Source organism: Myotis lucifugus, unplaced genomic scaffold (genome assembly GCF_000147115.1).
Source record: "Myotis lucifugus unplaced genomic scaffold, Myoluc2.0 scaffold_54, whole genome shotgun sequence".
Classification (NCBI taxonomy): Eukaryota; Metazoa; Chordata; class Mammalia; order Chiroptera; family Vespertilionidae; genus Myotis; species Myotis lucifugus.
In genome coordinates, this window is record NW_005871102.1 from 874,906 (window position 1) to 896,760 (window position 21,855).

At 41.7% G+C, this 21,855-nt stretch overlaps 1 protein-coding gene across 1 annotated transcript; it reads right to left on the reverse strand.

Moving 5' to 3' along the window:
* Window positions 1-5,273: 5,273 nt before the first annotated feature.
* On the reverse strand, window positions 5,274-20,953 carry TNFSF4 (TNF superfamily member 4). The gene is made up of 3 exons (XM_006089001.3): window positions 20,390-20,953; window positions 7,521-7,569; window positions 5,274-5,623 (listed from the first exon to the last, which is right to left on the reverse strand). Exons 1-3 carry the CDS (start codon window positions 20,951-20,953, stop codon window positions 5,274-5,276), a joined length of 963 nt encoding a protein of 320 aa, XP_006089063.2.
* Between the last annotated feature and the right edge of the window lie 902 nt (window positions 20,954-21,855).

The following is a 21,855-nucleotide window of genomic DNA, read 5'->3' on the forward strand; positions in this document are numbered from 1 at the left end:
TAATGCCTACAATATTTTGTCCTCAAACTACCCATTAATCCTTATCACCAACCATGAACAAACACAAATTTTTATCTTAAGAAATAGAATGTGCTCAAATAGAGTGAGAGCCGTAACAGCAGTGGTAGCTCTTTGTCCACAGAAAACACCATGAGAATTCCTGCTCCTCAGCCTTTGCATATACTGTTCTTCCCCTGTTATGTTCTCCTTCCTTTTTGTGGTCCAGTCTAAGTCCTGCAAAACCCTTCCATTATGCTTCAGTGTCCTCTCCATCCCTGAATCCCCATAATTCTCATGTTCATTTGATACTTTCTGCCTTGTGGAGTAAATGACTTTTGTAAATTAATATTTATTAGGTATTAAGACCAACTATGTTACAGGCAACGTACTAGGTAGTCTTGTGTTCACAATAACCCAGACAGTATACAGGGTGTCCCAAAAAATGTATACACATGTTAATAGCTGATAGCTCAATTGCTGTTTCTTTCTTTTCACATTTAACCCATTGGAATTAATAATTATTCAAAGTATGTATACATTTTTGGGACACCTGTATATTGATATCTCCTCTTTACAGATAAGGAAAGTAAGATTTAGGATTTAGAGTGGTTAAGAAAAAAAAAAAGGCAAACTTGCCAGGGTCACCTAGTTCATGTATGACAGTCAGGATTTAAAACCAGGCTCCACACACCACAGTCTTTCCACCATGGCACCCTGTGTCATTTTGTTTATCCATTTCCCTTATTCACTGAATTATGGTGCATCATCATCTTAATCCAACCAGGACTCACTGAGGCATGTGGGCCTGGTGGGAAGTTACTATAATAGTCTAAAAAAAAAGAGTTAATGAAGAGAAGGCAGAATCCACAAACCCATGGGTGGGAACAGAGAGATGGTGGGAGAGAAGGATGACCCTGAGACTTCTGGCTTCTGGAATTATTATGCTGACTCTAACCAATATTATGAACCAGGAGCAGAGATGATGAAGAGAATAGTCAGATGTGAGTATCCTATGCAGAGATGTTTATTACATCCACCTGGAGCTTCCCAGAGCCTGGGTATCCTGGTTAAGAGCATGGTCTTTGGTGTCAGTTATCCCTAGTCTTGAACCTAAGCTCTACCATTTGTCAACTGCATGCCTTTAAGGATGTTACTTTATCTCTAAGAGTTTCAAGTTCTCATATGCAAAATAAGAATAATAATACCCACCTCAAAGAGTTTTAGAAAGATAGTATTAAACAATACATATAAAATGGCTAATACAATGCCTGGCATGTCATAAGTACTCAATAAATGGCATTTTATTGCTAACTAGAGGCCTGGTGCACAGATTCGTGCATTGGTGGGGTCCCTCAGCCTGGCCTGCGGGGATCAATGGACCTCTGCACTGCCGCAGCCCAGCCTTACCCACCAGCTGCTCAATCCCGCACAGCATTAAATAGTGTGTGAAGTGGCAGGTGGCCAGGGAGGAGACTGAGCCCAGGTGGGGCGCCTCACCGCTCCTGCTTATCTGGGCCCCCACTGCGCCTGCCACGCCACTACTCAGGCGCACAGAGGGAGTGTTCGCGGGAGAGGCTCACGCTTCTGCAGCCTGGAACGGCACTCCCACTGTAGGAGCACACTGACCACCAGGGACAGCTCCTGTGTTGAGCACCTGCCCCCTAGTGGCCAGTGCATGTCATAGCTACCAGCCGGTCATCCGGTCATCTGGTCGTCCTGTCGCCTAGGCTTTTATATATATAGATAACACAGATGATTGCAATAGTGTGACACCAGAGTAGAAGGCATCTGAGCTAGAGAATGGTTTTAGATATCATTGGTGTATGCACAATGGCTGATAGCCTAAGAGTCAGTGGAATACAGTTCCAATTTGTTGGTTCCTAGCTCAAACATCCTCAATGCCTCCTTCTTGATTACAGAACAAAGTCTAATTTATCATAGGCTAGCAATTTCTGATTCTGTGCTCTTGTTCAGAAATTGATTTCTCTGAAATTTTCCCCAATAGTCTGCTTTATACATTACATACACTACATATATCTATATACCTCATCTGCTAAAATGAAACTATGCATTCTCTATATACCTTTAACTTTCTAATCTCTATTTTCTTTATGTCTTCCCTCAGCCTAGAATACTCCTCCAAATACTATTCCCTCCTTCAGGGATGTCACTTCTTCCATGAAGTTCTTTCTAAAGTCCTCAGAAGTACTTAATATTCTTCTTTCTGAAAGTTTATAGAAAATTTTCACATCTCTTTTATAGAACTTGTTATTTTATACCTAAAATATATTTAGATCAGTGGTTATCCAGCTGTTCTCCACAGCACCTTTGGGATTCCACATAGGTGGGAGTGGGAAATGGAGAGTCATTTTTGGGGAAAGAAAACAACCCAAACCCAAGCATTTACTCAAGCACAATAGAGCTCAGTTCACTGAGCCCACCTCCTTGCCTGGCTTGTCTCCACTCCCCTATTGAACCGACTGCAACTGACAAGCCAAAAGAGAACTCCCCAGGCTCCCCTCATCAGGGATTTGGTGGATCTACCAAGGAAAGGGAGAGCAGGATAAATAAAACTCCAACACTCTAACCAGTAGTGAATTCTGAAATCTTTTATTTGTTTCCACGTAAATATCAATATTATTATTAGGCTATATTATTAATATCAATATTAATACTCTCTGATAATCAGGAAAGCACTAAATACAAAATCAAGGCTTAAAATAGGGGACCTGCCCAGTATTCTTAAGAACAAAATATGACTTAGATCAAGGTTGGATTCCTTAAGTCATTCACTAAGTAGAAAGACACTAGGTAACAGTTGATGAGGGAAGACTGTTAGCATGTCCAAGAAAAAAAAAATCCACATAGTAAAAGAAGTTACCTATCTTGACTCATAGCAACTAGTATATGGACACTTAGCATGTACTTTCACACTTTAGCACTATGGGCATAAGATTCTAGCAGTGGTTCTCAACCTTCCTAATGCCGCGACCCTTTAATACAGTTCCTCATGTTGTGGTGACCCCCAACCATAAAATTATTTTCGTTGCTACTTCATAAATGTAATTTTTCTACTGTTATGAATCGTAATGTAAATATCTGATATGCAGGATATATTTTCATTGTTCACAACCCACAGGTTGAGAACTGCTGTAAGGGGATCATTTAACAAGGGTGGAAGCAGGATTGAAAAATGGGAAAGTATTTGTCCAAAGTCATTTGGCTAATTAGTGACTCAGTCAAATTAGAATTCCAGTCTCCTGACTTCCCATTCAATTCTGTTTCCACAGAATTCTGTTATGTCCAGAGAAAAGTTAATTATCCTTTTGAAGGAGTGACTTAAATGAGACATGCATGTTTTGATGGGTGAAAGGTGGGGGAGTGAGGCTGCTGCATGGCAGAAATATCCCTGTGTGGGTGAAGGAGGGAGGCCAGCATGGAAGAGCAGGCCATGTGTACTCAAAAGGAGTGGGCATTTGCCAAGACAGGCCATGACACCAAAGACAAACATCCCACAGAACAGTTATGCTTAGGGCTGGAATGTGCATGTCCAGGTGAAATATAGTCAGAAATTCCGAACTTTAAAAAGTAAACATACATTTTCTTAAATATTATCTATAGTAATAAACATTTACTTATTAGATATCACTCATTGAGTAACATCAACTTGCAGACCATAGTCAGCACACACACACACACACGCACACACACACTTAAATTCTCTGAGTAGTTGAGACAGATTTATAGAATATTTGTTCAGAACAAATGGCATAAAGCATTTAGCCCAATGCCTAGTCCATAGTAGACCCTCCATAAATATTCCCTATAGTTATGATTGGCCACCACTAGAGCTTGGTTACTCTTAACTTATGCACAATTTCTCTTATTTAGCTTTTTATTTAGCACTTATTTATGTCTCCACAACAGATTAAAATAGAAGGGTGGGAATATAATTGGAGATAGACACTTAAGAGGAGATGGAAAACTATGTTAAAAAGACAGAAAAAAATTCAAATGTGATGGAAATCATCTAGTGCAGGGCCATCTTTCTGGCCCAGCACAATTATTGTGATGACACAGAATCATCCAGAAAAAGGTCTACATCCTGCATGCTCTATTTAAAATGGTAGGGAAACATTGGCAACCATTAAAACAAATTTTAGCCAAAATCTAAGAATCTACAAATTATCTAGAAATTTGACTTATGAAAAATTGCATGTGTTCACAATGCTGTGAGCCTGATACATCAGGAGGAACATTTAAACTAAACATAAGGGATCTCATTCTCTTAAAAGCCTTGGTGTTAGCTGATTCTAGTCTCAATAATTGATATAGGATCATATGTGATATTAGGATGTTTCTAGATAGAGATCATTGTTTTTCATAAGATACAGTAGGCTCTCAGTGTCTTTGACATAAAGTTGCATCTGATAATAGAATTGCTTCATTTTTGAAACTAGCAATGTGGTGTGCATGTACAAGGCATGGGGCTGAGTGTTATCAGCATAAGCTGAAGGGTGCATACATGTTCCATTGACTATCAGTAGCAAAGAATGTGTTTCACTCCCCAGACTCTTTAAATTCTTACTGGATTTTTGAGGGGGGAATTGCTATTAAGAACATTTGGAGGCTGGGAAAGCAATGTGGTAGAGAGAAAAAAGCCCAGACACAGAGTAATCTTTATCTTCACTAAGTCCTGACAGCTGTTCACAAGTTGATTTTCCTTCTTAACTGCACCCAGTGAGAGGTATTTAGGCAACATGTAGACTGCAACCCAGTCCATCCTAGAGAGGCAGCTGCGGTTGTCAGTGGGTCCACACCACTTCCGGCTGATTCATCACCCCCTCCTTGGTCCTCTTCATTTCGACAATGCCAGATGCCAGATTTCCAGCAAATGCTCGTCCAGTGTCTTTTTCAATAAAGCAAGTTTATTATGACCATTTCCTGACCAATAGAAACAATTGTTATCATGAAGAAGAGGCACCTATTTTCTTCTTCGGCAGAGGTACCTGACAGGCTTGAGGCAATTGTGAAGGATGAGGGCTAGGTGCTTTAGAAGATTGGAGGATAAATAAAGTTAAATGATATGTAAAATAAGTCTTAAATATCCCTGAGTGGGAGTGGGGGAATCTTCTTCTGGTCACATCCTGTGTAGCCAAAGGTGGGGGCTGATCTGGGACGACTCCTCCACTCCCAAGGAAGAACCAGTGTCCTGTCCACCCCCATTGTGGCATTCGAGCTTGGTGCATGGCTTAGGTGTGGCCATCAGGTCCTCATTTAGCACAGAATCTATCGGGATTTTGATGAATGAGAATTAACTCCCCACCATTCACCTGGATGTCTGCACAGGAGGTATTGTGAGTGGTCATATTCAAGTAGACTTTGTCCTTGTAATGCAGAGAGGCCACGATGATGGAGTCAACAAACGTGACCTTGTCATGGGAGAAGAGGGGTTTCTGGTTTTTCCTGTAATGAAGGCTGAGGCTGAGCTCCTGGGAGAAGTAGCCCTTCAGGGAGATGAGATAAAACCCATCACATGGGATGGGGATTGAGTTGTCTTGTATCTCCATGGTATCCTCCTTGTTTGGGGATGTGAGGATGAAACCTTTTTCATTGTCACACTCTAAGGAGGGTAGAACAAGAAGAAATAAAAAAAGAATGATTCCTTAACACAACTTTGGGCAACAACATTTCAACACATCTAGAAATATATGAAGAGACAGTGATAGGAAGAGATTTTGAGAAGAATGAGAAGAAGCGGGCATTGTGCTTTACCCATGGGATGGAAGAGGAGGTAGAGCTAGCACTGGTACCCAAGACAGTTCCTGACGGGGCTGGAACTCAAGAACTGAGAGATTAAAGCCATTGGCAGTTGTCACAACAGACCTGTGGCAGGAAATGGAGCTTGGAGGTTTCCCTGATTTTCAGAACAGGGAGGGACTGGCAACCTCAGGGCTTCCTTGTTCAATAGCTCAATCGGAGCAAAGGGTGCCAGGAGGGCCATTGCTTTGAGCTCTTCCCTATTCTCTCTTCACCTGACTGTGAAATGCACATTTTCACATGCCCTGGGCACTGGACTTCCCAGCAGCATTTACTACTGGCTTTTACCAGCAGCTGCTGAAGCTTAATGATGCCGCTGTGCACAGAATGTCAGTGGGCTCGGGCTCTGCCCAGAAAGAGGCAGGTGAAAGAGCTCCAGAACAAAGACCTGTCTCTCCCTTCTACCTTGTCACTAGCTTTTCCTGGAAGGTGCCTTGGGAAGAGCGGCTTTCACAGGAGGAAGCAGAGGAGGGGGAGGAGGAGGAGAAAGACAAGGACACAGAGTGATGGCTTTGGTACCCTCGTGAGGAGCCATTCCAAGTGTAAGCCAAAAAGCCTTAATTTCTTTTCAATCAGCCCTGATATGGCCAAGCAACCACATATCAGACTCCCCACTCTGGCTCATGTCCCTTGGTAATAGGAAAGAGTAGGCCCCACTGCTGGACACACAATCAATAATTCTTGCTCTGAACCAGGCCCATGGGGGCATGCTTGAACTGGAAATGAAGACCTCTTATGGAGGGCAAGATGTACTTCCCTCAGGCTCAGGAGAACTTGATAGACAGTGAATAGCCTTAAAGAAACTACTGGTGGCCCTAACCTGTTTGGCTCAGTGGATAGAGCGTTGGCCTGCAGACTCAAGGGTCCCAGGACTCAAGGGTCCCAGGTTCGATTCCAGTCAAGGGCATGTACTTTGGTTGCGGGCACATCCCCAGTAGGGGGTGTGCAGGAGGCAACTGATCGATGTTTATCTCTCATCGATGTTTCTCTCTATCCCTCTCCCTTCCTCTCTCTAAAAAATCAATAAATATATTTTTTAAAAAAGAAACTACTGGTGGGTGTTTTAGTGTTAGTCCTGGATCCAAGTCATGCTGTCCTGGTGAAGTATCACCTGGCCTTCACACCTGGGGCCTCCCCCAGCTCTCATTAAGGTAGAATCTTGACCTATACCAGAATTATTGGCAAAACTAAGGAAGTAAAGCCTTAGTTTCCTTACCTTAAAAATAAGAATAATTCCACCCTAGCTGCTTTTTTCTCAGTGGTTAGAGCGTCAGCCCGAAGACTAAAGGATTACAAGTTTAAGGTCAAGGGCACATAATTCGGTTGCAGGCTCAATCCCTGGCCCCAGTTGGGGGCAGTGCAGGAGGCAATCAATTAATGTGTCTCTCTCACATGGCTGTTTCTCTCTGTCTCTTCCCCTCCCTTCCACTCTCTCTAAAAATCAATGAGGGGGGGGGAGGGGGGAAATATCTTCGGGTTAGGAGTAACAAAAAAAAAAAAAAAGAATAATTCCTGCTCAGAGGGTTCCTGGAAGGATTAGTAAGGCATCTAAAGGAATTAAGCACAGATTTGGCAAGGTCCAGGTATTCCAGGATTTAATGCTTCCCTAAGAAAGGGTGAGATCTTGTGTTCTGGAGGAAATGAAGAGATTTGGAGGGAAAAATTCTTTTCAAAAAAATCAAACTTTTGACAACACTTACCAGTAAATTGTGCTTTGATACTTTGAATTGGAGGATACTGAGGTGGCACCTGAAGAAGGCAAAGAGATATTTTTAGGAAAATAAAGTGGTGAAGAAATGGAATTAACAAGTCATATTCTATGAAACAGAAATGGAGTAGACTAGAGAGGGAGCGACTTGGCAAAGACTTGGGTTTTTTCCATGGAGAATAGACCCAGACTGCCAACCTGCCCACTGGCCTTTCTATAACGCCCCTTAAGATAAGTTAGGAGTGTTCTGCCCTTTCATGCAAGCACCAAGGTCTGTGCTCAGCCCTGCCAAACTCTCCTTTGGTGTGTTGTTTTGGCTCACTGAGTCCCAATTTCCCATTTTGGATAACAGAGCATTTAATAGTCATCTTGTCAAGAAACCCATTCAGTCGCAGAGATCCATCCCCTCATGAAGAAGGCTGTGCCTGATCCACCCGCTGTGACCACTGACTCCCAGAATGCACTGGGAGTGAATTCTGGAAGCTTCCTAGCTCTAACGCAAGTGTAAAAGTGTTTTATTTTCAGGGCACACTACCAACTAAAACTAGTGTAATCCTTCAGAGTTTGGTAGATGTGAGTATAGTCTATTTTTTACATTGGTTTTCTCCCTTCTTCTTAAAAGCTTGAAAACCTAATTTGAACCCAGAGAGTATTTAACATCAAGAAAGGAGAGAGGAAGCCCAAGGGGTAAAATGTCTGCAGTAATTTGATGGGGAAGAGAACAAAGAAGTTCAATAAGGAGCAAACTATAAAGTATATGAAGCGAAAAAAAGCAAAAGGCAGAATCATGTATAAAGTATATGACTGTGTATTTAAAAAAATAAAAATATGGCTTACATGGGCATTGACTCTATCTGAAAGGACACACAAAACACTGTTTGCAAGTGTTGCCTCTGGAGAAAGGAACTGGAAGCCTAAAGTCAAGAATGGGAGTGCCCCTTACTTTTCATGGTCGACTTTTTTTTTATTTTGTACCATCTGCTTATATCACCTACTAAAAAGGGAAAGCGAGAAAAGAAAGCGCACTGTCTCTTGTGTCTGCCAAGAACAACAGCTCTCTCCGCAGGATGCTTTTTGGCTGATGGAGGTGTGGGGAGGAATTTGTTTTCATGCCCTGGAGTGTGGAATCCCTGCCTCCCACTCACTGGCATACAAGTAGCCGCAGTCAAGTGGATTCCTCAAGCGACTGCCCACGCGGACGAGGAATCCCCTATTTCCCGTAGAAGTCAAAGCACAAGCGTAATCCAGCCGAAACCAACAGGCCTGGGAGGTAGAAGGGAGAGACTTTTCCAGCCCTGCCAATTCATAATCCCCAGGGGTGAATAAATGCCCCACTGCTCTCTAAGCTAGCAAGTCAGTCCAGCATGAATGGCCACCTGGTTAAATTCAGAGAGTGCAGGGCTCAGCCAGCAGCAAACTAAGTTCTAGCCAGGCAGGGATGGTGTCATCATGGGCAAGTTTCACAACTTCTCTAGACATCACTTTCTCATCTTTAAAAATTACTAGAAGTTCAAGAGATCCCTTTTAGCGCTAACTGTCCATGATCCAGGTTTCTGAAGTTGTAACCCTAAGTCAATTTTCATAGAAGAGGAAAAAACAAGGCTTCCTCATCCCCAAACTTACGTCAAGCCCTCTGATCTGAAAGCCCTCATGATTGGATTATTTGACTGGCTATGCAAAAATCTCCACATGGTTTCTGCAGTTCAAGGAAATCTACCACAGTTTTGAAGCGCCCTGATGATGTAAGGGTAGTAGTGACCCAGGGGATGTTCTCTGAGACCAAGAGGCTGAGAGGCAACAAGGAAAGCTCACATGACTTCCTCTCTTGGTTAGAGCTACTGGAACTCCAGACTGAAGCTTTCTGTTCCTTGTCCTGATGGTTACTCAGTGTTAGAAATAGATATATTCTCAGAAGTCTCTAACTAGCATCAGTACCATTAAGTTTAAGCAATGTTGTGAAATAAAATAAATGGTCCTTCCTCTTGCTCTCTGCCCTGCCCTAACTCTTCCCCTCACCCTCCATACCTGATTAACTCATGCGGATAACCCCACTGCCCAGAAATAACCCCACAGTGCCCCATTCAAAGTTCTCCATGGCCCGGCTTCAACCTCCTGGTCAAACTTTATTTCCACACATATCCTTTCTGTGTCTTACATTCTAGCCAACCATTTTCTCTAATCTTGTTGCCCTTGAATAAGCGTGGTAAGATGAGACAGAGAGCATAGCCTTGAGGGTCAGAGTCAGTTCAAATTGTGACTTCTCTAATTTTATGAATTTGGAAACATTATGTTTAGCATTTCTGAGCTTCAGCTCTCATGCCAGTGAAAATAAGGCATATTGTTATTGGAATATTCCCAGGAGATGACTGTGAAGTTTAAATATGATAGCATATGTGAAAGCACCCAGCAGTTTGCCAAGTGCATGGTAAGCTTTAGAAAATACTTGCTTTCTTAGTTCTATCCAACAAGAATGTCCCTCCATTTCTGGTAACTCTGTCATTCCTCTTTTCTTGGCTTCACTTATGACAGCCCTCACACCCAGGAGGGAAGCCTGAACTCTGAGTGCTCCCTTTGTGCTCTCGTGATGAGTTCATGGTGAGACTACCACCCTGCCAATCTGCTGTGTGTGCCAACTTCTCTCTCCTCTGAGCTTGACACTGAAGTGGACACAAGAATGGAATGTTAATAAAATCTACCTAGGGGTTCCTCCTCACTCCAAATTTGAATCGGGGGGGGGGGGGCTACTTGTGTAGTATAATGGAAATCATACGGGAATGGAGGGGTGGAGTTGAAATCTTCCCTTTCTTGGCCTCAACTTCCTTATCTGTAAAATACAAGGTTCAACTAGAAGATGACTTCTTGTACACTCATGCTTCTAACATGGTCTCATTCAAACATCAGGGCTGTACTCTGATTGTGGTGTGTAGACTGTACTACACAGACAACCATGTAGAGTTGGCTAAGGAGATCTTCTCTGGAGAACTTCTGTCAGTGTAGACTGACAGGAGTTTGGAGACAGTGTGGAGTCTTCAGACATTTCCAGATTGAAGAAGCTTTATTGTGTAGCTTGTCCTTGGATGGAACTCCTCTGGGACCTTTGATATTTTCTATTTTGTTAGTCTCTGGAGAAGATCTGCGGATTTTTCTTGGGTTGATATATTTAAAAAAAAAGACCATGTTTGTGTATGGGTAAAAAATAAACTCTTCTGATATTTACCCTTATGAAAGTATTTGAGGGTCTAAGATTAATTTGAAGTATTTTCATCATCAGTACTGATCAAGATTAAAATATTGGGTTTTAGATAGTTGTCAAAATATTCAGATATATTTCAAAATACTCCAGAGGTTCTCCAGAGAAGATCTCCTCAGCCAACTCTACATAGTTGTCTGTGTGGTACAATTTGGCCCAACCTTTAGCTGGGCTCTGAAGAGGTGCAACTGATCTGATGGGGGGCAGCAGCCCCATGGACAAGTACAAAGCAGACAGGTGCTGCAAGAAGAGTCAGAAGTAGGTCCTTTTCTGGCCTCTCACAGTACCTTGAGCACTGAGCTGTTGGAGAACAAAACTGGGAAACATCTGATGTCCAGCCTTTACCCAGCAGCCTGTACCATGTTCCCAGGAACTCATCTTTGGAGAGAGTTTCTAATTCTAACTTACTAGGATGTTGGCAATTATTTTACTCACTTGGCATTTGTCTTGCGGATAATTCTTGGCAGGAAGGAATGAGCCTCTGGAAGGTATGAAACCAGGGCATGGGCTCTACCTTCACTCTGTGGGCCTTGCCCTTCCTCACTTGATACCCAGCCACAATGTCAAGATGTTAGGTGGGAGAGGGGTAGTGTGGGAGTCAGTGGAGCACGGTGGGGAAACAGATCTGTGATGGGGACTCCCCAGTTCACCATGCCACCTCCACTGGTATGTGAACATCTCCTCCCTGTGCCTTGGGCTTCATGTCAGAGGAGACCTGAGAGATCATGAAAGCACACTCTCACACTCTCAGGGTGCATCTCAAGGAGCCTCTGCAGGGGAAGATGGAATTTTCCATCCTGAGCCATTGCAGTCAGCTGGGAAGCTAGACTCTCATCCTGAGGCATTCGGTGGTGCTCAGCAGAAACAGCCTCCTTACCAAGGGCAAGGCCTTACCTTCTGATCAGGGAAGTTCAGAACCCCACGTAGAGAGAGGACTAGGAAGAATGGGAAAAACTGGTTCTTTGCCCAAGCAGCCTTCCACATTCAGAAAAACCTCATCCCGAAAGTTACATTTCTTAGAAACGAAGATGTGTGGCTCTGAAAACCATGTTGAATAAAGAGTCTATTGGGATCTAATGACACAAAGAACAGCCATTTTAATTATAATCTCAAACCCTCTCTTTCTCCTTCCCCACCCTTCACCATGACTGTCAGCACCTTTCTCCTATAAGCTCTCTCTTAACCTTCATTCTCTTCTCTACTACACAATCCATGCGATATCCTAACATAGCCCCCCTCTCTAAACACTGCCCTTTTTCTTGTCACAATTACTTAGTAATGGCTACCCCACAGAGAGGACCCTGTCCTCTCTATCTCAGAGAACAAGAACTGCAGTTTCATTGTCCCAGAAGCTTAGCAATTAACAGATTCCTAAGAGGGATCTCAGGAATGAACCAAAAGCATCCAGGTGGCATGAACACACCTTCAAAATTATGTGATTGACCAAATGCAACCAACTTTTGCTGTCCTCAAGGGGAAGGTTTTCTCATATCTGGGTTTCCCTTTCCACATGAACTGGGGAAGTCCTCAAAGTATACCCACAGAGGCATCTGCCAAAACATTTCTAAGAACTCACTTCCTCACCTTGGTGATTGGGTGAGTCTGCAGCATAACATTCTGTAGCAGCTTAGTTTCTAAGCAACTGGAAGGGTCAGTTACAGTGTACCCACTGTATTATCATAAATCTCACCCTGCCTCAATCATAATGAAGTTCAGTTAAGTAAATGTTTGCTGAGCTAAGAGGGAACTTAGCCCCTAAGACTATGCCTGCTCCTTAGTTAGGGACTTCATAATCACATAATATTTGACATTGGCTGTAACCAACACTTTGCTTCTTTAAGTGTCTGCTTTAAACACAGGGTTGGAAACTCTGGGAGGGCAAGGAAGACCATGTCTTGCTCACCATTGTTTCCTCTGTGTCTGACAGGTAATTGACACTCTACAGATACTGTTGGGATAAGTAAATGAATCAATGGTTTATAGTGAGCTGAGTAGTCTCCCCCACAAAATTAACATCCACCTGAACTCTGTACGTGACTTTATTTGGAAATGGGGTCTTTGCAGATGTAACATGAGGTCCACTAGATTAGGGCTGACCCTAAATCCGATATAACTTATATCCTTAAAGCAGTGGTTCTCAACCTTCCTAATGCCGCCACCCTTTAATACAGTTCCTCACGTTGTAGTGACCCCCATTTCATTGTTACAAATTGAACATAATTAAAGCATAGTGATTAATCACAAAAACAATATGTAATTATATATGTGTTTTCCGATGGTCTTAGGCGACCCCTGTGAAAGGGTCGTTCGACCCCCAAAGGGGTCTCGACCCACAGGTAGAAAACCACTACCTTAAAGAAAGAGGAGAAGGCATCATGCGGTGTGGGCCAAGGATGGAGCAGGACACATGGAGGTCAGCGTCAGTGCTCACAGTAGCCACAGCCTTCGAATTACTTGCTAGGAGCTGCTTGGTGGTAGCTACTGCCTACACCAGAGCCACTCAGCCCTCATGTTCATCAAGCTCTCTCGCCTGCTGTCTGAGAAGCCAGAAGACAAAGACTCGCTTGTACAGAATTTGCCCACTTTCAGCAACTTGTCCTAGTCTTTTTTTTTAGAAATGGGCTTTGTGATTTTCTTTAAAATATATTTTTATTGATTTCAGAGAGGAAGGGAGAGGGGGAGAGAGACAGAAATATCAACAATGAGAGAGAATCATTGATAGGCTGCCTCCTGCACACCCCGTACTGGGAATTGAGCCCACAGCCTGGGCATGTGCCCTTGACCAGAATCAAACCTAGGACCCTTCAGTCCACAGGCTGACACTCTAACCACTGAGCAAAACCGGTTATGGCCCTGCATGACCTTTTTTTTTCTGCATGACCTTTTAATATAAACCCAGACAAGTCTGTAATGCCTCATGTTTCCTCATTGTAAAACTGCACACAAATATCTATCTTCCTCCAAAGTCATGGTGAAGAAGTAGAAACAAAAGTGGGGGAAAGATCTGTAAAAATGAGAGACTGTTTATTACAGGTGACACTCACCCCCTAAAAAAAGGCTTTACATTCCTAGTCTTCATCATACCATGTACAGGGTCAGATTAAGATCTTTAGGGACCTTGGAAGCTAAAAACATTAATCAGTCAACACAAATAATTCAAAATATATTTTATATTACTGACCTGTAAAGTAGGTATTTTACAACTTATTTTATAACCCCAAAGGGCTTTTATATTTTTCCTTAATGACTATTTGGATTCTTGTTTATCATTTTTTGTCATGTTCATTGTCAGTTTCCTCCTGACCTTTGTTGGAGAGTTTCTCTGGTTCTCCAGGCTTATGCCCTGGCTACCTACAGGGAAGCCCAGCCCTGAGGGTCCATCATGAAAACTCACTGGACCCCTCTGTTCCCCATATTTGCAATGCAGCAGTAAGGGAATGAGACTTTCTAACCACAAGCTCTTATTAAATTAGTATTAGAAGAACTAAAGTGTAGGTCTATTTGTCAATTTTTCTATCAATCAGAATATGTTCTTAAATAGCAGTTACATGTTCTCGAAGTAGAAAAATCAATACAAATTAAAAACCCACCTAAGTTGTATTTCAGAATAAACGTTCTGCTGAAAAGAAAATAATTAATTACAGTCATCCCCCTTTACCCATTGGGGATATGTTCCAAACAGCCAGGGGATGCCTGAAACCACGGGTAGTACCGAATCCCATATATACTATGTTTATCCTATACATACATACCTTTTCATTTAAAGGAAGCACTTTCTGGCTTCTCTTAGGCATAGCAAAAGTTCCAGCATCACTACTCTTGCACTTTGGAGCTATTGTTAAGTAAAATAAGGGTTACTTGAACACAAGCACTGCGATATCTCAACAGTAGATCCAAAATCCAAGGTGGCAACTGAGTGACTAATAGGCCAGGAGTGTCTACAGCTGTGGAGATGCTGGACAAAGGGATGATTCACATCCCAGCTGGGGTTTTTTAATCCTAAAAACTATAGTAAGGAAGTAAAAGTCCATGAAATGAAGGTTAACCCTATGATATGCTTTCTGAGATTTGAGTTATGGTGTGTGTGTGTGTGTACACATGCTACAAGGAAAACATTTCAGTGGTACAGTGCTTAGGGAAGCGTGTCCTTGAATAATAACCATCATTTCCAAAGCTCTGTAACACATTTGCTCTTCACAACTACCAAATTCCAATTTTGAAAATGATTAAACTGACGCTCAGGGAATTGCAGGAAATTTACTCAGAGTCACAACATTAAAGACTGAACTGAACCAGAGCCTTGTAATTTCTGGCCCAACATGCTCTCCTCTATACCTCAATGACTTGCTCTAAACTTGGAGATGTTTTGTATTTTTTGTAAGGAAGTGTGTTGATTCCTTCATTTAAAAAGATATGGATATTGAAAGTATGAGTGGCTACAAACAAAATACACAAGCCGTAGGATGGTATGGAATTCTCTTTCATCCTAATGCCACCATATGTTCCATTTGTGACCGTTGATGTGAAATAACCTTTTGTAAGTCAGTTATTTTCACTCCTAACAACACTGTACATGGCTCTTCTCACCTAAATTATTCCAGAAGGTTAATGTTAATTTTCCATGGATGCAGACAGAATCCCTGACGTGAGTGGAGAGTACAGGTTCTCTGAAAGTGGACACAGAAGTAATTTCTATTAAAAAAAAAAAAGTAGGATTGGAAGGGCAGGTGATTAGCCCTGAGGCAGGACTGGGTCTACTCTGTGCCTATAACGAGGGGCTGACGTCAGAGAAATGGAATCGGGAGACTATATCCCTAAATCTATATCCCGAACTCGTGTGTGTGTGTGTGTGTGTGTGTGTGTGTGTGTGTGTTTCCATACTCGGACAAATGTGACATTTCCAGCATGATCCCAGTACAAATTTTTCTATCCTATTTTCAACTTGGGTCAGTACTATATCAAAATTTTTCATTTATAAAGTATCAGATGAGGCCTCCCTTGTTCTTCCTCTTATAACTGTCTAGTATTTGGCTTCTCAAAAAAGGTTTTCTTATCTTGACTCTTTAAGAGTGTAGGCTTCATTAAGCCATCTGAGAATGGTTAGTTTTACTGTAGCGCCCCCTAGTGCTGCATGAGATTAGACTCACTTTCTTTTTAAAAAATATATATTTTATTGATTTTAGAGATGCAAGGAGAGGGAGAGAGAGATAGAAACATCAATGATGAGAGAGAATCATCTATTGGCTGCCTCCTGCACACCCCCTACTGGGCATCGAGCCCGCAACCCAGGCATGTGCCCTTGGCCAGAATCGAACCCAGGACCCTTCAGTCCGCAGGCTGAGGCTCTATCCATTGAGCCAAATCAGTCAGGGCTAGACTCACTTTCTATCTATAGAAATATGTAGACCACAGAACAGAAGCGAAATTTGGAGAAGCAGCAGTTTGGGTAATTTTTCCTGGTTTTGTGTGTGTGTGTGTGTGTGTGTGTGTGTGTGTGTGTGTGTGTTTGCATGTAATGGAAGGAAGTGTTTCCCTAGAATGAGTCACAGCCCTTTCAAGCTTTACCTTCCACCATTTTGCCCTAGGAACACTCAACTTCAACCATTTTGAACAATCAACTGAACAAGTATCTAGAAAACCTTCTACCCCCTTCCCAATCACTACCATCCTTCTTGTCTACTTAAAGAGTTTTTACTCTTCCTTCTAATATCAGCTATAGCATTACCTCCTTCCCAGCTCTTACCCTCTCTGGTTTTCTTAACTGTAAGTAGACTATGTGTAATGCCCACTCAAAAATGCAATGATTCTATACATTATTATTAGTACCCCCTTTAGAGCCTCCAAGTACTTAATGACAAATCAGTTCAATACTTCAGATGTTTCTTTGTTATTACCATAAAATTGCTTATGAAATGTAAATTCATTTGCATTGAAAATCATTTATTTGCATGTCTGGCTTTTTTTTTCAAAAAGGAATTTCTAAAACTCTTGTTAGATTACATGGGGATACATTTAAACTGAGTTAATCTGAGACAAGATTTTTCAGGCTAAAAAAAAGCTTCTTTTTTCTCCCTAAACAATACAAACAAAAGTCCAAGTTATAGCCTTCATCAAGAAACTGTGAATTCTAATCAGATCTGGTCAGCTCACTTAACAATTTCCTCTACTTCCGTTTTACCCGGCAGTAAAAGTGTTGAGAATATAAACCTTCAACTGAAATTTGCTAAAGAATTATCATTAAAAGCCTCACATCTATAAATTGCTGTGATGAGGGTGATACAAATCTTGGAAGATCCCAGCCGCAATAGTCCAGAGATACACAAATAAAATTTATAAATTATATTTATAAAAATTATATATATATAAATGTGTAAATTACATTTGTAAATTGACCTACTTTCCTGCCGTTGTTCCAAGCTAAGTAATAGGTAAAACTAGAAGCCTAATACTTTAAATAAATATCCAAAGAGCATGTATTGTTTTTGGTGACAAAAGGGCTCAGTTTTATAATTTGTACCATAGATATTCTTCTAGCACAGGGGTGGGCAAACTTTTTGACTCGAGGGCCACAATGGGTTCTTAAACTGGACCGGAGGGCCGGAACAAAAGCATGAATGGAGTGTTTGTGTGAACTAATATAAATTCAAAGTAAACATAAAAGGGTACGGTCTTTTTTTTTTTAGTTTTATTCATTTCAAACGGGCCGTAGTTTGCCCACAGCTGTTCTAGCATCTCCTTCTTTCCTCCTTCTAAATAGGGTATTTTGCTAACACATAACAGGTTATTTAGATATGTACATAGCATATAAATAAGCATAAATTACAAATATATATGCAAATTTGATTTTCTTCCACCCCTTCTTAAGAACCAGGAAATTTATCTCAGACACAAAAATCTACTAACTTATATTTTGTATTTCTCAAAATCTCATTCCATTCTCTGAATATATGTATAAAGTACATATTCATAGAATATTGAGCTGGAAGAGATCTTTCTGATCATTTGATCCAGTTGCTTACACATGAGAAAATCAAAGCCCAAAGAGGGAAGTGACTTATATGAGAGGGAAAAGTCTATCTTTTATTTTTCTGACATTCCAAAATGAGAACTTCTGCTGTGCACAGAAATCAACCTAATGTCATGGAATGATGAGGGGAAAGTTAATTGCCCAAGGAGTTTAATCGTTACATCTGTGTTTTACAGAGCCTTTCATATAATCAATTATTTTATAAGGCTAAAAATTAAATCTAAAATATGAGGGAAATTATGATTATTCTCCAAGTATCTTTTTTCTACAAAAAAAAAATCCAACTTAACTGGGTGAGTGATGAGTACTCGGCTCACTTGAGATAACACCCAAATGGAAATTCATTGCAATATTAGAGATCACTGCAATATTGTTTTATAAAAGTAGAGGGTTTTTGCATCATCATCTAGCCAATGCTTCAACCAAAATTCCAAACAATTTTATCAATGAGTTTAGAAAGTGTCCCTTTTTCAACAGCTACTCTACACCCTTCTCTCTCAATGTCGCTCGCTCGCTCTCTCTCTCTCTCTCATACACACACACACACACACACACACACTGCCACGACCACCATTTCATCAAGTTCCAGGGAGAAATATATATGCTCTATTTGTGCTATTTCCCCCCCCCCCCCAATAAAGTATATGAGATTAAATGTAAGGACCCATTGTGCTGCATCCTATAACAGTATGAGATATTTATGTTAGCTAAAACAGTCTAGCTAAAAATAAGAAAAAATTAAAATTCGTGTCAAATCTGTGCCAAAAAATTCCGTATCCAGAGTATATGATAGCACTTTTCTTGAGCCACCAGCTCTACTGTACCTCCTATGTCTTTGCTTCCATTTCTGCACCAGGATCAAAGAATGCTCCCCATGAATTCTAGTGTCCTGGAAACCAGCACTCAGCTTTTCTTCCACGCTCTATCACAGAGCTGCTGGGTGACTTGGCAGAAAAGACCCCTCTCCTTCTCAGCATCCCCTGGGTATTTCTAGTCCAGGGCCACTCTGCCACCAGCGGGCTATATGCATCCATTTCACCTTTGGCTCTCTCCTACTCACAGCCCTAGTTGAGTCTTGACTGGAGCCATCTGTCCTGTCTTTTCATCGTCACAGTGTCTGTGACACTGTGGTTATTTGAAAAAGCACTCTCAGGGCTCCCAGACCTGGTGCATGCACTCAGCTGTTCTATTTTTGGTTACGCTCTTTGTTTTCTTCTCGGAAGAGCCTAATTCCGGTCTGCGTCTTAGGCACCCTGCCATGGACACATTGCACCGCCCCCACACTTGCGACCCAAATTGCCTATTCTAATTGCACCCAAAGGGTTCTGCAGAGAGAAAGAAAGGCATGGCATGATGAGTAGAGGGTGAGTGTGGTGTTGTGCTCGCCAGTCTGCCGACTTGAGCATGACATGACACCTGCTACACTTCTGGAATCGGGGGATGTGAGCCCTCTTTGCAGTACAGTGATCACAACCACACTCCCACCAGCCTCTCTGCACTGAAAACCCCTGTTTCCGGTGGGCAGAGGCAAGCCCAGGCGTCTGCCAGGACTCCACTGGTCTTATCCTAGTTTTGTTTGAGAGACTCAGACTCTGCCCTGTCCATCAGAAATAGAAGTTCCTATTGTCTAATCTTTACCAGGGACAGACTTTTCTAAACTCAAGCAACCCGCCAGGGAAACAGTATGATCAGACTAGCCTCAACAAGGGAACATGGGCAGACTGTGCATTTATTTTCAGTGGAGTTGCCAGCAGTCAAGAACATCCTTAAAGACTGAATAATGTTTGCAGGTCTGAACAAATACATAAGAAAAAAGAAATATAAAGGGGATCAGAATAAAGAGAAGGGAGATTGCAAGGAATATCTTCATTAGGTGGGGGAAATACTAGAAAGATGCACCCACCACATAATATATTGGATAAAGTATAAAATAGACAAAGTGATGTCTGTACGTTGTGATTGGTAGAGAAAGGCTGTGAGAATCAATATCGGGGTAAGTTGTTGGAGTAAATGTTTGGCCATGTGCGTGGATGCACGGAACACACACATCTCTGCCTTTAAAAGAACTATTAGCTATTTAAAAGAACTTACTATTGATACCTTCAGCATTCTTTGCAAAGCAGGAGCAAATGTCCACGAGTGTCTGTGGGTTTTATGAATACAATGGCAAAGTGGAACTGAGCTCATTCTTATTTCCTTTTTATATTAATTCCCTGATCAGACACTAACTAAGAAAATAGGTAAACCAGGTATATCAATGACTTGAAGCTTCATAAAACTCGAAGCTTCAATGACGGCTCATAAAAAAATACCAGTATTCCTGCATTGCAAAGAAAAAGAATAATCCAGAAGCAGCGCCCCTGCCCTACCTCCACCGTGCCCCACCATTGCCACTACTGAGAAAAGGGAAGGAAAAAGGAGACCAGAGGGTGTTTAACCACACTTTAAAATTGCTAAGGGGGAAGAAAAAAAACAAACACCTGGACAATTTGGTTATCAGATTCTTTCCAAGTGACCCTTTGCAGCTGTTGGAGCTGCCATCAGCGTGAGCTGGTGGCAACAAGGTGCCGGATATGCATCTTACCTGAGGAGCATAAAAGTGCAGGCAGATGTAGGTGAGACACAGGAGCAGCCCCAGCCCCTGGACCACAGAGGCCACCAGCATGAGCTTGTGCGTCTGGAATCTCAGACCTGGCGCGTTTCTCACATTCTCATCCAGGGGTTGTACCCCTTCCATCTTCACAGTCTGGATACAGCAAAGATGAAAACTGGGCCAAAGGAAGATCTGAGAGAGAACTGACGTCTCCCCTGCCAAGAAGGAGCTGAAGACAAAACCAGGCGTATCAATCAGCAAATCCACAGAGGTGGCAGGACCAGAGATAAGAGGCAATTGAAAGAGCAGAGCGGACTCTCTCAGTTTTAACACTGCCGCTTTGCAGCAGGCGGGGAACTTCTTTGTGACTAATCTGAATTTCCCCTTTACTTTCTTTCTTCTTTTTTTCTTCTCTGGGCTAACAGGGAGTTGTTTTTGTGGCATTCCAGTTCTGATTTGAGTGACTGTGAAATGGCAGTCATTGAAATGTGCACTTAATTTCTCATTGCACCAGTAACCAAACTGTGGGTCACTTAAAAAGATAAAAAGCATCATCCGTTGATGTGGAAGCTCGTCTATCCCTCCCCCCAGGTGCCTTAAATCACAGAAGATAACTTAAGGAAAATGCTGGAAACTAAGCATTGAAACCATCCTACAGATTTTAGGGAGAAGCACACACAAATCGTTCTCAAAGTGAAAAAAAAGAGAAAAGAAGAAAATAGGATGGCGGATCATGTAGAAATAAAGGAGTGAGATCCTCTAATTGTATTCCATTACAGTGTAATAAATAAGCTAGCATGTAGTGAGCTTCTGTGGTCTTCTCATTTGATCCTTTCGGGTGAAGTTAGCAAACATTTAGATGGTTAATGTTAAGCAAAGCAGAAAAGAAGCAGAAGAGTATCCTGACTTTTCCCCCTCCATTTTACTTTCTCCCCAAATGTGCACAAATGAATGAACAGACTCAAAAAAGCTTTGAAGGTTGCTCCTTTCTTTGAAGTCAAGGGTGGACTCGGAACTTGGAAAATAAGAGTATTCTATCAATTGACAGACACTACTTACCCTTTACCACTGAAATAAATGGCAAAATCATTTATAATGTCAAGTTCAAACTGACAACTATTTACTGAATACATAGTAATAAGCCTAGTGCTGTCCTGGATGACAAGGGATGATGGGGAGGGGCTGATTAAGACAGAATTCTCTCTCTTCTGGGACAAGTGTATCCCTCTGAGCTCCCCATTAGTCACTAAACAGCTGTTTAAAGAAAGAAGGGAGGAGTAATATTTTTATGTCAACAATAGGAGTTGTTTTAGGCATTTAGTCTTAGAGAAAATGGATAGGAGACATATTCCAAAGAGAGCTTGTGGAAAAAGAAAAGTGCATTTATTATTTATTATTATAGTATTAATCAATTAAAACATGATTTAATACCCTCATGATAAACATTATGCCTTGCA

What these genes read in the sequence shown, in the direction of transcription:
- TNFSF4 (XM_006089001.3), bottom strand. Translation starts at nt 20,953, where the DNA reads ATGATGCTTTTTATCTTTTTAAGTGACCCACAGTTTGGTTACTGGTGC. An exon ending in TGCACTTTTATGCTCCTCAG is followed by an intron (nt 7,570 to 20,389) that starts GTAAGATGCATA and finishes TGCCTTCTTCAG; the next exon opens with GTGCCACCTCAGTATCCTCC. An exon ending in TATCAAAGCACAATTTACTG is followed by an intron (nt 5,624 to 7,520) that starts GTAAGTGTTGTC and finishes TACCCTCCTTAG; the next exon opens with AGTGTGACAATGAAAAAGGT.